Source organism: Quercus suber, unplaced genomic scaffold (genome assembly GCF_002906115.3).
Source record: "Quercus suber isolate HL8 unplaced genomic scaffold, Cork oak 2.0 scaffold_570, whole genome shotgun sequence".
In the NCBI taxonomy this organism is placed as follows: Eukaryota; Viridiplantae; Streptophyta; class Magnoliopsida; order Fagales; family Fagaceae; genus Quercus; species Quercus suber.
In genome coordinates, this window is record NW_027070015.1 from 221,048 (window position 1) to 234,729 (window position 13,682).

A 13,682-nucleotide genomic window follows, 5' to 3' on the forward strand; every position below is an offset into this window, starting at 1 on the left:
TGAGGTTGAACAATCCACCACTAGGAAATTGTTTGCTCACTCCTAAGTGCAAGAGATCGTAGCAATATAATTCTCAGAGTACCGAAGTCGAACCACAAGGAGCAGGATAGATTCAAAGACAATATAATTAAACAAAAATTTGGATAAAGAAGAAAAATACTTTTGCTTGGTGATTGTTAACAATAATAATAAAAATTGATTTAAATCAATAATGTAAATACTAAGGCATTGGGGTGTTTCCCTATATCGGTATGAAATTCTTTGTGATCTAAGAAATTATATATTTCATAATTGATTGTTCTTATACAATTAAAAACTTATACTTCAGTTGAACTGAGACAATTTAAGAATGCACGATAACCTTTGATTAATAATGTGATTAGAAAAGTTTTCAAAAAAACTCATTCACTTTAAAACCTGATTTCTATTTGAAACTATTAAAAATTCATCTAAACAATAAAAAAAACATTATTGAACTTATTAAAAGGATGGAAAAACTAATACATCAAAAGAAATCTAATTAAATAATCAAATATGTCATTGATAAAATCCTAGAAAGAATCACATTGAATATTCATACCGTATACAAGAAACATAATCCCTAACCCTAGCAAAGAGTTTAGGCTGCCATTAGAGAAAGAAAAATACAAGGTTTTCTCTCCCAAAATTCATTCTACACAGCCTCCCTTCCAAACCTTAATGTCTAAGTGTCCAAAGAAAATAGGCGAAAAGCACATTTTAGTCCCTACATTTTCAGGCGATTCCTATTTTAGTCCCTACATTTTATTTTTACCACTTTTAGTCCCTATCCTGAAAAACGCTTCCCGTTTTGGTCCTTGCCGTTACTCATTTAACAGAAATATCCTACGTGGCAAACGGTCCAACAGTAAATGCTGACGTGTCTATTAAAATAATATTAAAAAAAGCCACGTCAGATAAAAATAATATTTAAAAATGCCACGTCAGCAATTTAATTTTTGAAAAAAGCCACATCAGATAAAAATAATATAACAATTTCTAACCTAATTATTTTTTTTAAAAGAATAGAAATTAGTTAAATTAATTTTTTTTCCTTTTTTTTGGAAGAACATGAAGAACGTGTTCTTCATTTTTCTTCCCCAACTAAGCTTGCCCAGAAAATTAAAAATTAAAAATTTACTTTTCTTTTCTTGCATTTTCTTAGCAACCAAAACCATATAATCACTCAGATTTACAAAATAAAAAGCATGTTTGCCATTCCTCTTTCTCTATTCACAGTTCTCCATCTCTCCCTCTACATCTCTCTTCTACGTTTCCCATTCCTCTTTCTCTATTCACAGCGTATTTCACTCATCTATCTCTTCTCATCTAACTAAGTTTTGGTTGGATCGAATTGGTGGTTGCTGGGTTTTAGTGGTGGCATTTCGGTGGTGGGTTTCGGTTGTGGAGTTGAATCGATGGCCGGCTTTGGTGGTAGGTTTTTTTCAGTGTTTGCTGGATCCATTTGGTGGTGGGTTTCGGTGCTTCCTGGATCAGTTTGGTGGTGAGATTTGGTGCTTGTTGGGTCTGTTTGGTGGCTGGGTTTTGTTAGTTGGGTTTCGTTGGTGCTTGCTGGATCAGTTTGGTTGGCATTTCGGTAGTTGGGTTTCGTTGGTAGCCGGGTTTTGATGGTGGCTGGGTTCTATTCGAGGTGGTGGTGGTCATGCCTTTGGGTTTTGTTTGGGTGTTTGGTGATTTTTTGTTTAGGTGTTTGGTGAGTTAGGTATTGGGTTTGGGTATGAATTGCACGGCAGTGGGTGGTTTGATTTTTGGGTTTGTGGGTTTCTCGGCAGTGGGTGTTTGGTGATTTTGTTTCTAGGTTTGTGGTGTCTGGGTTTATGGTTTGATTTCTGGGTTTCTGGGTTTGTGGTGTATGATTTCTGGGTTTGTAGGGAAGAAAAATGAAGAACACGTTCTTCATGTTCTTCGGTGTATGATTTTCTGGGTTTGTGGGGAAGAAAAATGAAGAACACGTTTTTCATGTTCTTAGGTGTATGATTTTCTGGGTTTGTGGGGAAGAAAAATGAAGAACGAACACGTTCTTCATGTTCTTCGGTGTATGATTTTCTGGGTTTGTGGGGAAGAAAAATGAAGAACATGTTCTTCATTCGATGTATAATTTTCTGGGTTTGTGGGGAAGAAAAATGAAGAACACGTTCTTCATGTTCTTCCAAAAAAAAGGAAAAAAAATTAATTTAACTAATTTCTTTTCTTTTAAAAAAAAAATTAGGTTATAACTTTTTATATTATTTTTATTTGAGGTGGCTTTTTTCAAAAATTAAATTGCTGACGTGGCATTTTTAAATATTATTTTTATCTGACGTGACTTTTTTTAATATTATTTTAATAGACACGTCAGCATTTATTGTTGGACCGTTTGCCACGTAGGATATTTCTGTTAAATGAGTAACGGCAGGGACCAAAACGGGAAGCGTTTTTCAGGATAGGGACTAAAAGCGGTAAAAATAAAATGTAGGGACTAAAATAGGAATCGCCTGAAAATATAGGGACTAAAATGTGCTTTTCACCAAGAAAATAAAACTTTTACTATTTTTATTTCCTTCCAAGTTTACAGCAGTAAATTGTGAGTTAATTTCGGCCTTCAAAAATTGATAATTTTGAAAAACTCAAAACTGAAAGGTTGTAGATATTTAAGTCATGGTTCCAACCTGTCTAGCCTTGTGTCAATTGGATTTTTGAGGAGAGAGATACACCCAAAATACTGATCAATGCTCAAATCAGATTTTTCCTTTTCAGATTCTACCTCTTTGAATTCTTTCCTTATTTGAAGCTTCCAATCTTGTTAGATGATCCAAGCACTCCAGCTGCTCCTCTTTAGACATTTAAGCATAGTCCTTTAGCTCCACTTTAATTCTAATTTGGCCTCCATTCTCTCACAAATTCCTATAAACTCATCTTTCTCACATGATTTCCTGAAAGTAGAAAATTACACACAATGAATAGCATCTTATTCAAGAAATTATGTAAAGATAAATAATAGGGACTAATGCAAATCATGGCTTAATTATACAAATTAAGCATAGTAATAAGGAGATAACGCCCACATAAATATATAACAAGTATACATTTTAAGGCGTTATCACAAATTCACTTCCTTAGTTATCTGTTGTGGGTATGATCCCACCACTACAGGCAGTGTAATGGTGCCCACGGGCTGCACTTTCATAACTTTGGGGCAAATGATGGCCATTGATGGAAGCTGTGAAAGGGAATTTGTTCGATGAACCAAATCCTCTAAGGGATTTGCCCTTCTCATGTTCTCTTTCATTTCATCCATAACCTTCCTCATCTGATCCATCTCCTTCTCCAAGTGTGGCACCCTTCGCGAAGTGGTGCCCCTTGATTGAGTTTCGGGCTCAGCATTTCCCTCTCTATCTTCTTAACTATGGGCTTTCCTTCAGCACATCTTTCACAACGCTGCCTCTCTATCTCCTTAGTTAACTCTTGGTTCTGATGAGTTAACTCCGCCATGGCGACTGCCATGGACTGTACGTGTTGGATGGAAGGCGTCTGTATGACAGGCGCTGATTGCTGATCTCGGTTGGGATTGCTAAAAGCATCCCTACTCTCTTGGTGGCCTAGGCTAGTGGCCCTTGATCTTGTCCGAACCATACAGTTTTTTGTCGGAGAAAGATAAACTGCAAAACTCGAAGTTTTCTCATTCCACAGACGACGCCAACTGATGCTACACAAAATCAGTAGGCTGAATGCTTCAGCTTCAATGGGATAATGATTGTTATGAGAGACTGCAAAGATGAACACACTATCAAAGGGGACTGGGGTATACCGGCCAAACACCTTTCGATGGCTAAGTTAGTTTCTTGCAAAAGAGTTTCAACTTTTTAGAAGTAAAATCTCATAATGCACTTACTTTGATTCGATTCAGACCGGTCCTTATATAGAGAACCTTGGAGCGGTTATAATCTTAATAACTTCCCCAAGATTTGTGGAAATCAGTGAATTCGAACATAACTCCCTCAATGATTATAGAAGTTACAACCGCTGGTGGAAGTTAAGTACTTATGAAGAATTTGTGGCGATAAATATGGGTTGGGTAACCGCTACAAGGTTTGTGGCTCGAATCCTCCATACACAAGTGAGTCTATTCTTGAGGGTTTTCCCAAGTGTTGTATGGTCGTCTATGTGCTTTGCCCATGGACGACCTTTTGCTCACGGTTTATTTAAACATTTGGCTAACTGATGTTCATTGACGATCCCTATGGACGAACCGGAGATGGTAATTTTTGCTATCNTCATGCAAATCCTATCAGTAGTGAACATGCTGGACGAAGTTGATCTCGTCAAGCCTCATCTGCTGGAAGGCGAGGTAATACAATATATTTGCTGAACTTCCATTATCCACCAACACCCTCCTGGTTGTGTAATTTGCAATGAGTAGGGTAATGACAATTGCATCGTCATGTGGATGATGGATTCTCACAGCTTTCTCGTCCTGAAAGAAATGGTTGGCTCCTCTATCTCTCTCATCCTTGGAGATCGTCCAGAGAGTTGAACATTTTGCACCACTTTGAGATATGCCTTCTTTGATTTAAAATATTGTCCTGTAGAAGTCCCTCCTATGATAACCCTTATTTCTCCAAGTGGAGGTCGTGATGATTCCTCCATCTTTCCCTTCAACTTCTCATCTTTATGATCCCTTCCAACGAAGTGCCTCAATTTTCCTTGTCTAATGAGATTCTCAATTTGCTACTTCAAGTCATAACACTTGTTCGTGTCATACCCATGATCTCTATGGAAGCGACAATATTTATTCTTATTGCGCTTGTTAGGATCTCCTTTCATCTTCTCTGGCCATTAAAATGAAGGATATCCTTGATTTGTATGAGCACCTAATCGAGTGGGGCATTTAAGGGTGTATAATTCTGATTTTTCTGAAGGGCCCGCCTTCTTGTTATCTCGGTTCTTCTTGTCTTCTATTCGCCCTTCTTTGGACGAGGCCCTTGTTCAGAGTGACGTGTGGGGTTTGCTTCCATTCTTTCAGCTTTCTTCCTCTTCTTAGCTATGATTGTGTCTTCTACATTCATAAATTTTGGGCTAATGGACGAGTTCAGCCATGGATTGAGGTTCTTTCTCATAAAACTTGTGAATGAATAAGTCCAAGTTAACCCCATTGTGGAAGGCTGCCAATAATAGCTTGTCATCCACCTCGTCTACTGTCAGGGCTTCCTGTTGAAAGAGTGATGAAGGACTGCAGACTTTCATTCTCTCCTTATTCTATAATTAACAGGCTGAACGAGGAGCGCTTGTGTCTTTGTCCCCCGATGAAGTTATTGACGAACAACTTACTTAACTCTTCAAAAGAACTAACTGTGCTTGGAGGTGTCTTATTGAACCACACTCGTGCTGGTCCTTTAAGGGTGACAAGGAAGGCTCTCCACATAATCTCGTCTAGAACCCCTTTGAGGTGCATTGTAGTCAAAGTGAACCGGAGATGGTAATTTTTGCTATCCCATCATAACTATTCCTTGAATGTGCGTAGTCATCCCGTCCTACACACATTAGATAATTACAAAAAGCAATCTCTTAGGAGCACTCTAAGATAATGGTTATGAATTTTGAACCAAAGACTTTGAATCACCAAATCAACACTCTGAGGTTTGTATTATACTAGTTTCGGTATTTGTACAAATATAAACATCCACAATCTTGAAAAATCCGATTCTTTATAAATTTGAAAGAAAGTGAGAAAACTATTTTTATAGTTTGTGATTGCTTAAATCTTAACAAATTACATGAAATTAACAAAAAAAAAAAAATCATAACATAATTTGTCTTTGACACCACTATAAAAATACATAAAATGTAACAAACGGTAAAATTTCAATAAGTATGGATAATATTTTTTGCAATGGCTAACAAAACTTGTTGTAATTGTTGTATAATAAAATTGACATTAGTAATAGATCTATGAAAATTGATGTTATTTTAATCATAACTTGCCAATTTAACAAGTTGCAAAAAATATTAAGAAAATTTTTATATCCTTAACATAGCCCTGAAATTTAGGATACCTATATTTTTTATAGAACTAATATTTAGAGGTTATAACTTATAACTTTTTAAATTACAGTCGTCCCATCAAAATTTTGGTAAGAAAAAAAGAAAAAATATATATATATATTTGGTGACGACTCGAAAAGTCGCCTTAATATCTCGAAATACCGCCTTAGAAAAGTTGTTAGGCATTCGTTAGCGACGATTTATTATATTTATCGATTTGAGCTACTAACTCATCACTCCCACCAAGTTTTGAAACTTTTGAATTGAAACACACACTCCGAACTCCCAGCGGAGACGGTGACTGAAAACCATGATTCCATAAACACACAGAGCTGTCTCTTTCTCTAATTGTCTCCGCCTCTCTCTTTTCTGTTCCAAACAAACCCTAGAGTCAGACCATGGAATCTAGAGAGAAAAAGGGGTCGGCTCCACCGAAGCCTTCCAAGTTCTCCGCGTACCAGAACGCAGCTCTCTCCGCTGCCCTCACCGCTAAAAGCTTACAACCTCCCAAACACACCCTCCTCTGCATTTTCTGTCTCTCCTCCGCCTCCGCCTTCGCTCTTCTCACCGTTCTTTCTCGGTACTATTTCTTCTTTCTCTAATTTCACTTTCAATTTAGTTTTTTTTTTTTTTTCAAATTTTTTAAAGCTTCCCCTAGTTTGAAACTTGTTTTTTGAGATTAAAATCAGCGCTTGTAATTTTGGAAGTACTTTTTTTTAAAAAAAATTTCCTGCTTTTCTGAGCTAGTTAATGTTTTGTTTTTAGTTTCTCTATGGTTTTAATCTTGCATTGTCAAGATGAATTGATGGGATAATTTTTGTAAATTTTGGAACTTGATTTGGTTGCTTTTTGGTGTTATTTACTTTTGGAGCTAAAATTTAGAAATGAATTGTTGTTGCTTTGAGGAGCAAGAAAGTGTTTCAAAGGGTTAATGATAGAATGTGCTCCATATGGTTAATGATAGAATGTGGGACCTAGCGAAACACAAACTTCTGCTCAATTGAGTCAAAATTTAACCTTAGACAAGAAAAATTCTAAGAAAAATTTTTATTGCTTAACAAAAACTGTAAAACAATACTGAACCCTGAATTCTTAGATTTCCAAACTTATTATGCTAGTAGGAAAAGGAAACAATTATAAGCAAGAAAAGGACTTAAGTCCTAAACAAAGTAGGAAAAGAAAACAAGACATTAATTAATTAGGCATTAGGCCCAACTGGTAGCAGCTCCATCCATAAGGCTACTGATTGGGCCATCTTCTTATTGCATCTACATTCATAAGTTTGCATAATTGAAGGTATGAATCTTGTGTCCGCACTAACTAGGCTTGGCGCAGTTGAGTTATTCACTTTTAAGGAACCAAAAAAATGGTGAAGAATGAGTCTGAATTCCGTATCTTGTTGTTCTCTTCAATTTCTTAAAACTCATGACACAAGGGTAGAGGGTGAGATCATAGGTTCAATCCAATGTGGTTGCGTGACTATATTTACTTTTTATTTTTATTTTTTTTTTAAGAAAAGAAAAGAAAGCTTAGGTTTTTTTATTGGAAGAAAAGAAAGCTTAGCACCCAATAGAAGGCTTCCTTTTGTTTGGTCTCTAGAGTAAATTGAAGGATAAGCTATTTGAACTTGGCCAACTATGTGCTGAAATTATTTGAGATTTTCTATTATAAGCAACATAGATTCAAGGGTTTATTATATTTTATTTTCTCATCAACCAAACAAAAATTCCATACTAGAATAATGTATTTTAAGATCTTAATTATGTCCATGGGTTTTGCTTTTGAAATTCACGATTTATTTTTTTTTTAAGAAAAGAAAAGAAAGCTTAGGTTTTTTTATTGGAAGAAAAGAAAGCTTAGCACCCAATAGAAGGCTTCCTTTTGTTTGGTCTCTAGAGTAAATTGAAGGATAAGCTATTTGAACTTGGCCAACTATGTGCTGAAATTATTTGAGATTTTCTATTATAAGCAACATAGATTCAAGGGTTTATTATATTTTATTTTCTCATCAACCAAACAAAAATTCCATACTAGAATAATGTATTTTAAGATCTTAATTATGTCCATGGGTTTTGCTTTTGAAATTCACGTCGCTAATTATCTTCAATTGACTTTTTGAAGGGAAAATGGGTTCATTGATGATTTGAAGTTCATAAGTCTTCCCCAAGAAACAGCATGTAAGTTTTAAAAAAGAAAAAAAAAAAAAAAAATTCCTTAGATTAGTTTACTGACTGCTCTAATTGCTATAGCTATATTGAAAATCTTGTTTTTGTGTCTCAGATTTGTTTGCCAAGGCAATACAGACTATAGTGGGCTTAGTCTTTTTTGGAACCATCTTTGCCCTCTTTAAAGCGATCTCTCTGCGTAGAGAAAGAAATATTGCTGCTGTGCCTGTTTTATCTTCCAATAAGGGAAATAAGGATCAAATATCTCTTTCAGACCGTCAACTAGAACTTCTGGGAATAAAACCAAAGGTTAAACAAGTTGCTTCTGATTCTTCGAAGAAACCTCCCAAGTCTAGACCTCACTTGACACCTTCTTCAGATGTCCTTGTTCCACTTCATCAGCCAATTATCAGCCCAAATCGTTCATCGAGAACCAGTGCAGATAGATCAAACTCCAGTGGGGGAAATAGGATCCGTGCTGTCAGCACCCCATCCAAATCACCGAGTTCCTCCTCTTCTTTATATCTTGTCCCTGGTTCTGTTTCACAATTGCCTTCAGTTCAAAATTCTCCTGGGGTGGATTCAGTGGTCTCTTCTCCTTGGTCAAATAAGCGAACCTCCTCTGGAAAAGAGATAACATCAGAAGAACAGCTTGAACAGTTTTTGGCAGAAGTAGATGAGAAAATAACAGAATCAGCAGGGAAACTGGCTACTCCACCCCCAACCGTTAGTGGTTTTGGCATAGCCAGTCCGAATACAGTTGCCAGTTCAGCTAATACCTCTGGAACTACTAGGAGTACTCCGTTAAGGTCTGTGAGGATGTCTCCAGGTTCCCAAAAGTTTAGCACTCCCCCCAAGAAAGGAGAGGGTGACCTTCCTGCACCTATGTCCATGGAAGAGTCCATTGAAGCTTTTGAACATTTGGGCATCTATCCTCAAATTGAGCAATGGCGTGACCACATCAGACAATGGTTTTCTTCGGTTTTGCTTAATCCTCTACTTAAAAAGATTGAAATGAGTCATATTCAGGTCAATCATCACCTCCTTCTCTCATCCTTTTATTTTTATTTCTTTGGCTACTTTGTATTTTGTAAAAAAGTATGATGATCTCAATAAATACTCATGGCATGTTGTGTTTAATTAATTTTTAACTTGATTACAGTTTGTTTATGGTAAAAATGTGGGATTTGGGATTTATTCTTCCCAAATTGAAATTCTAGACTTTCTTGAGTGATATAATTGAAAGGTGGAAGTATTAATTACTGGGCTTTTATTGGGGATTCCTACTTGAGTTTAGAGAAAAATGAAAAAGCATATGTTTATCAATATAATACTACAGTACATAATTTGGAAAACCCATATTATATTCAGAAATAAATCAGCATGATATGAATACTTTTCAACTTTGCTTGGTAATGGTTTCTCATATAAGTTTAAAACTTGACGTAATTTGGAATTGACTTGAAAAAACTGAGAAAAATTAGAAAAGAGTTTGATACTTTGAATGATAGTGATGCAAGTTCTTAAAACCTAACACCCCTCTCCCCCGGGCTCACATCCCTTCCTCTTCTTATTGGTTATGGTAATACAGAGGGAAACAGATTGCAAGCGTATATTTAGTTAAAAGTTTGACTAGCATCAAGCATCTTAAAAATTAATGTTCCTTTTTTAATAATATTAACACATGCTTAAGGACATATGAAGGTCCCTAGTCATGTTGCATGAAAGATATTCCTGGATACTGCAAAGGGCTGAAATCAAATGAGATAATCGGTAGAATAAATTCCTCTTCAATGTCTTTCTATTGATACTTATCTAAAATTATTGTATTTGTAGGTAATGCAAGCAGCTGCTAGACTAGGTATTTCAATTACAATCAGTCAAGTCGGAAGTGATTTACCAACTACTGGAACTCCAACTACTGTTTCTCCAATTGATAGGACTAAGGAGTGGCAACCAGCATTTACTCTAGATGAAGATGGAATTCTTCATCAGTTACGTGCTACTCTTGTGCAGGCTATTGATTCTTCCACACGTAAGCTGCCCCACCATCAATTATTTGATATAGGTTATTTTGAAATTACTGGATTTGTTTTGTTTACAGTCCTTTGCTGATGTTTTATGTGGTTCTTTTCATCATATGCAGCCAAGTTGCCTCTAGCCAACCTGCAACAATCCCCACAACAGAATCCCTTGATTCCTATTATGCAGGAGTGCGTTGATGCTATTACTGAACACCAGAGGCTTCATGCTTTGGTGAAAGGGGAGTGGGTTAAAGGTTTGCTACCTCAAAGCAGTGTTCGAGCAGATTATACTGTACAACGGATCCGAGGTAATTGGAATCTTGATTTTTTCACCATATGCTTATTGCCTTTCTCAGGTCAACCATAGACTTCTGAATTAGAGTATGCTAATCTAGATTATCTTATCACAACTGTTTTGTCTGCGTAATCTAACCTTAGATTACCTGCATGTGGAATTTCTCAGAGCTCGCTGAAGGAACCTGCTTGAAAAATTATGAGTATCTTGGAAGTGGGGAGGTATATGACAAAAAGAACAAAAAGTGGACTCTTGAGCTTCCAACTGATTCTCACTTGCTTTTGTATTTATTCTGTGCTTTCCTAGAGCACCCAAAGTGGATGCTACATGTGGATCCCACATCTTATGTTGGAGCCCAGTCTATCAAGAATCCATTGTTCTTGGGAGTTCTGCCTCCAAAAGAAAGGTTTCCTGACAAATATGTTGCAGTTGTATCTGGTGTACCTTCTTTTTTTCATCCAGGAGCTTCTATACTGATTATTGGAAGGCAAAGCCCCCCAATCTTTGCCTTATACTGGGATAAAAAGCTTCAATTTTCACTTCAGGTTGGTACTCAATAAGATCTATTTTCTGATTACATTGAATATGTCTTGCACTGTTATTTTGTAATGAAGAGGTCTCATTGTGCTAGCCTAAAAATTTGTAGGGTTCAGGGCAAGTACATTACGTATCTAATAAGATTTGTTTTCCCATTACATTGAATACTTATTGTTGGGGCATGATTGAATTTTTTTTCCCTATATAAGCAAGGATTGATATCTTGTGTGTGTTTTGCCTGTTTGGTCCAGTCTTGATAGCTTTATTGGATGGGTCAAGCTTCTAAATTTACTAGGTGCCTTTAGTGTGGTAGATCTAGGCATTGGCATCCATCCATGCAATAAACATTCTTATTAGCTTTTTTTTTTCCTAGTCATTCATTAGAGCAAAGCAGTGTCTGTCTTGACATTTCTGTGTCCCCTATGTGTGTCAGTGTGTGCACATTTGCACATGTGAATAAACTTAATGTGTTGGTACTAGTTAGTCATTTACGCATAGTAGTGTCTATGTCTTAATAAATTTTGACATTTCGCTGTCCTCTCATAATGTATTAGTTGAATAACAACAATTATGTTATTTATTTTCAGGGAAGAACAGCACTTTGGGATTCCATCTTGCTTTTGTGCCACAGGATTAAGGTTGGATATGGAGGGATAGTTCGAGGTATGCATCTTGGTTCTTCAGCCCTGAGCATCCTTCCAGTTCTGACTTTGGAAACTGAAGACTGAGTACTTGTTAGGGCTGCTGCATTTTGCTCGTAATAGGCTTATTGCTGCTGACATCAGCTGCAAAGGACTCGTGAATATGAGCTCAGACTGCACTTTTCCATTGCTAACTTACTTGACTGAGTGAAGCCTATCTGGGATGAGACCACTGTTTGACACGCCCTATTCAAGGCCATTGATGATTGACTCTGGGTTCCAGGGTTTCTGGCCATTTTGTATTCTTTAGATGAGAGAGCTTTTGGCAAAAATGTAGGGATAATTTATAATTTATTGGCTTGTACTGTTCTGCAGAAATCTTCACTTAATTTACCATTGTCCAAACTTGTTTCATGCAATCATACAACAACAGTCCCTGATCATATATGCTAAACACCCTTGTTTGAATAACTCACAATAGCTAGGGTGCCTTTCATCATAACTTCAAGGAAGAATGACTTAATGGGAAACAATGCCTGAATTTCTGTACGTATGATTCAGTCATTGGTTGCTCTTTAGTCATTATCAGGGTAATTCTGAAAGCAGTCAAAAAGAAAATACCTTCCCCTCTAAAACCAAAAATAAATTGATCTGAGATTTAGTTTGATTTATTTATATATATATATATATATATAAAGGAATTTAGTCGGGGTTTAGTGACTCCAAAGGTACAAATTTGTTAAGGAGTTTTAAAGCTATCTGACACAATAGGTAACTTCATTTTTTGTTTTTTGTTTTTTTTTTTCATTGCTATCTGTAGGTTTTCTCAGAAGGAGTGTAGGAAACAAAGGAACCTTGAAATTTTCCATTACCACCTCAAATATATTCATGATTTTGGACTAAGACTGCAAAAGAGGGACCTCTAGGTGATGAGGCCAAAGCTGGAACAAAACTTGTGCTCTCTCATGGAAGATGAAATTCTCCATAATGCTACAAAAACTAGAAAGTAGAAACCTCCAAAAATTAAAATTTCAAAGTTGCATAAGTTGATATGTTTAAAAAAATAAAAAAAAAATTACAACCATGCACCCTTAGCGCGATAGTCACTTAATAAGTATTAATTGCTTATGGGGTGTAAGGGCTAAGAGCCAGGGTTCAAGTTTCTAGAAAGGAGTTTCACAAACAGATACACTTAAATTAGGTTATAGGATAATTTTTATCTTGTATAAAATAAAAATGCAGTTTTGAAGACATTGCATTTTCTGTAACAAATTACAATAGGATTATAATTACAACCAGAAATGCAACAACAAGCAGCCCGTCTAGCTCAGTTGGTAGAGCGCAAGGCTCTTAACCTTGTGGTCGTGGGTTCGAGCCCCACGGTGGGCGAAAAAATCTTTTTTATTACATGTCCCATCCACGGTCCCCTAAGTTTTAGCATTTCCCTTAGCTTGAAGTATGTTGTTCCCCTAGGGAGCATATCACCTGCAGGATGCGGCTACAAACACCTTTTGTATCAGACCATGACCAAGTTTATAAAATTTCATAATTTGTAGAGAGTCTACTCAATCAATAGATTTATGTTGCTAAGGAAACCACAAATGATTACCAAAAATTACAATCTTAAAACTGACAGTCCCCAGCAGGATTTGGATAAAACTTCTATGTTATTCACTTGTTTAGGGCTCAACTCCTTCTAGTTTCTTTGATGTAATTCTCTTGGAGCAAACCATTGTCTATGACTCTATGGCACTCCTTTGTAACCCGCTGGGGTTTTTTATTTGCAATAGAAGTTTTATTCATATCATTAATATATATATATATATATGTATGTATGTATGTATGTATATGTGTGTGTATTATATTCTGCCTTGTTCTCCTCCTTTTGAAGAGAATGAGGTATTTATAGGCAAAACAAACTTGTTCCCTAAGAAGGGTGAGATGGGGGTGATGACCATTG

General features: G+C 36.3%; 1 protein-coding gene and 1 non-coding gene across 2 annotated transcripts; both read left to right on the forward strand.

Annotated features, from left to right (window-relative positions):
• Window positions 1-6,277: 6,277 nt before the first annotated feature.
• On the forward strand, window positions 6,278-12,176 carry LOC112032968 (uncharacterized). Its single transcript, XM_024065737.2, has 7 exons — window positions 6,278-6,640; window positions 8,182-8,237; window positions 8,341-9,254; window positions 10,062-10,260; window positions 10,372-10,557; window positions 10,713-11,089; window positions 11,669-12,176. Exons 1-7 carry the CDS (start codon window positions 6,459-6,461, stop codon window positions 11,807-11,809), a joined length of 2,055 nt encoding a protein of 684 aa, XP_023921505.1. The 5' UTR covers window positions 6,278-6,458; the 3' UTR covers window positions 11,810-12,176.
• Window positions 12,177-13,038: 862 nt separating this feature from the next.
• Window positions 13,039-13,111, forward strand: TRNAK-CUU (transfer RNA lysine (anticodon CUU)). Its single transcript has one exon. It is a non-coding gene; the product is annotated as a tRNA-Lys (tRNA).
• The last annotated feature ends 571 nt before the right edge of the window (window positions 13,112-13,682 follow it).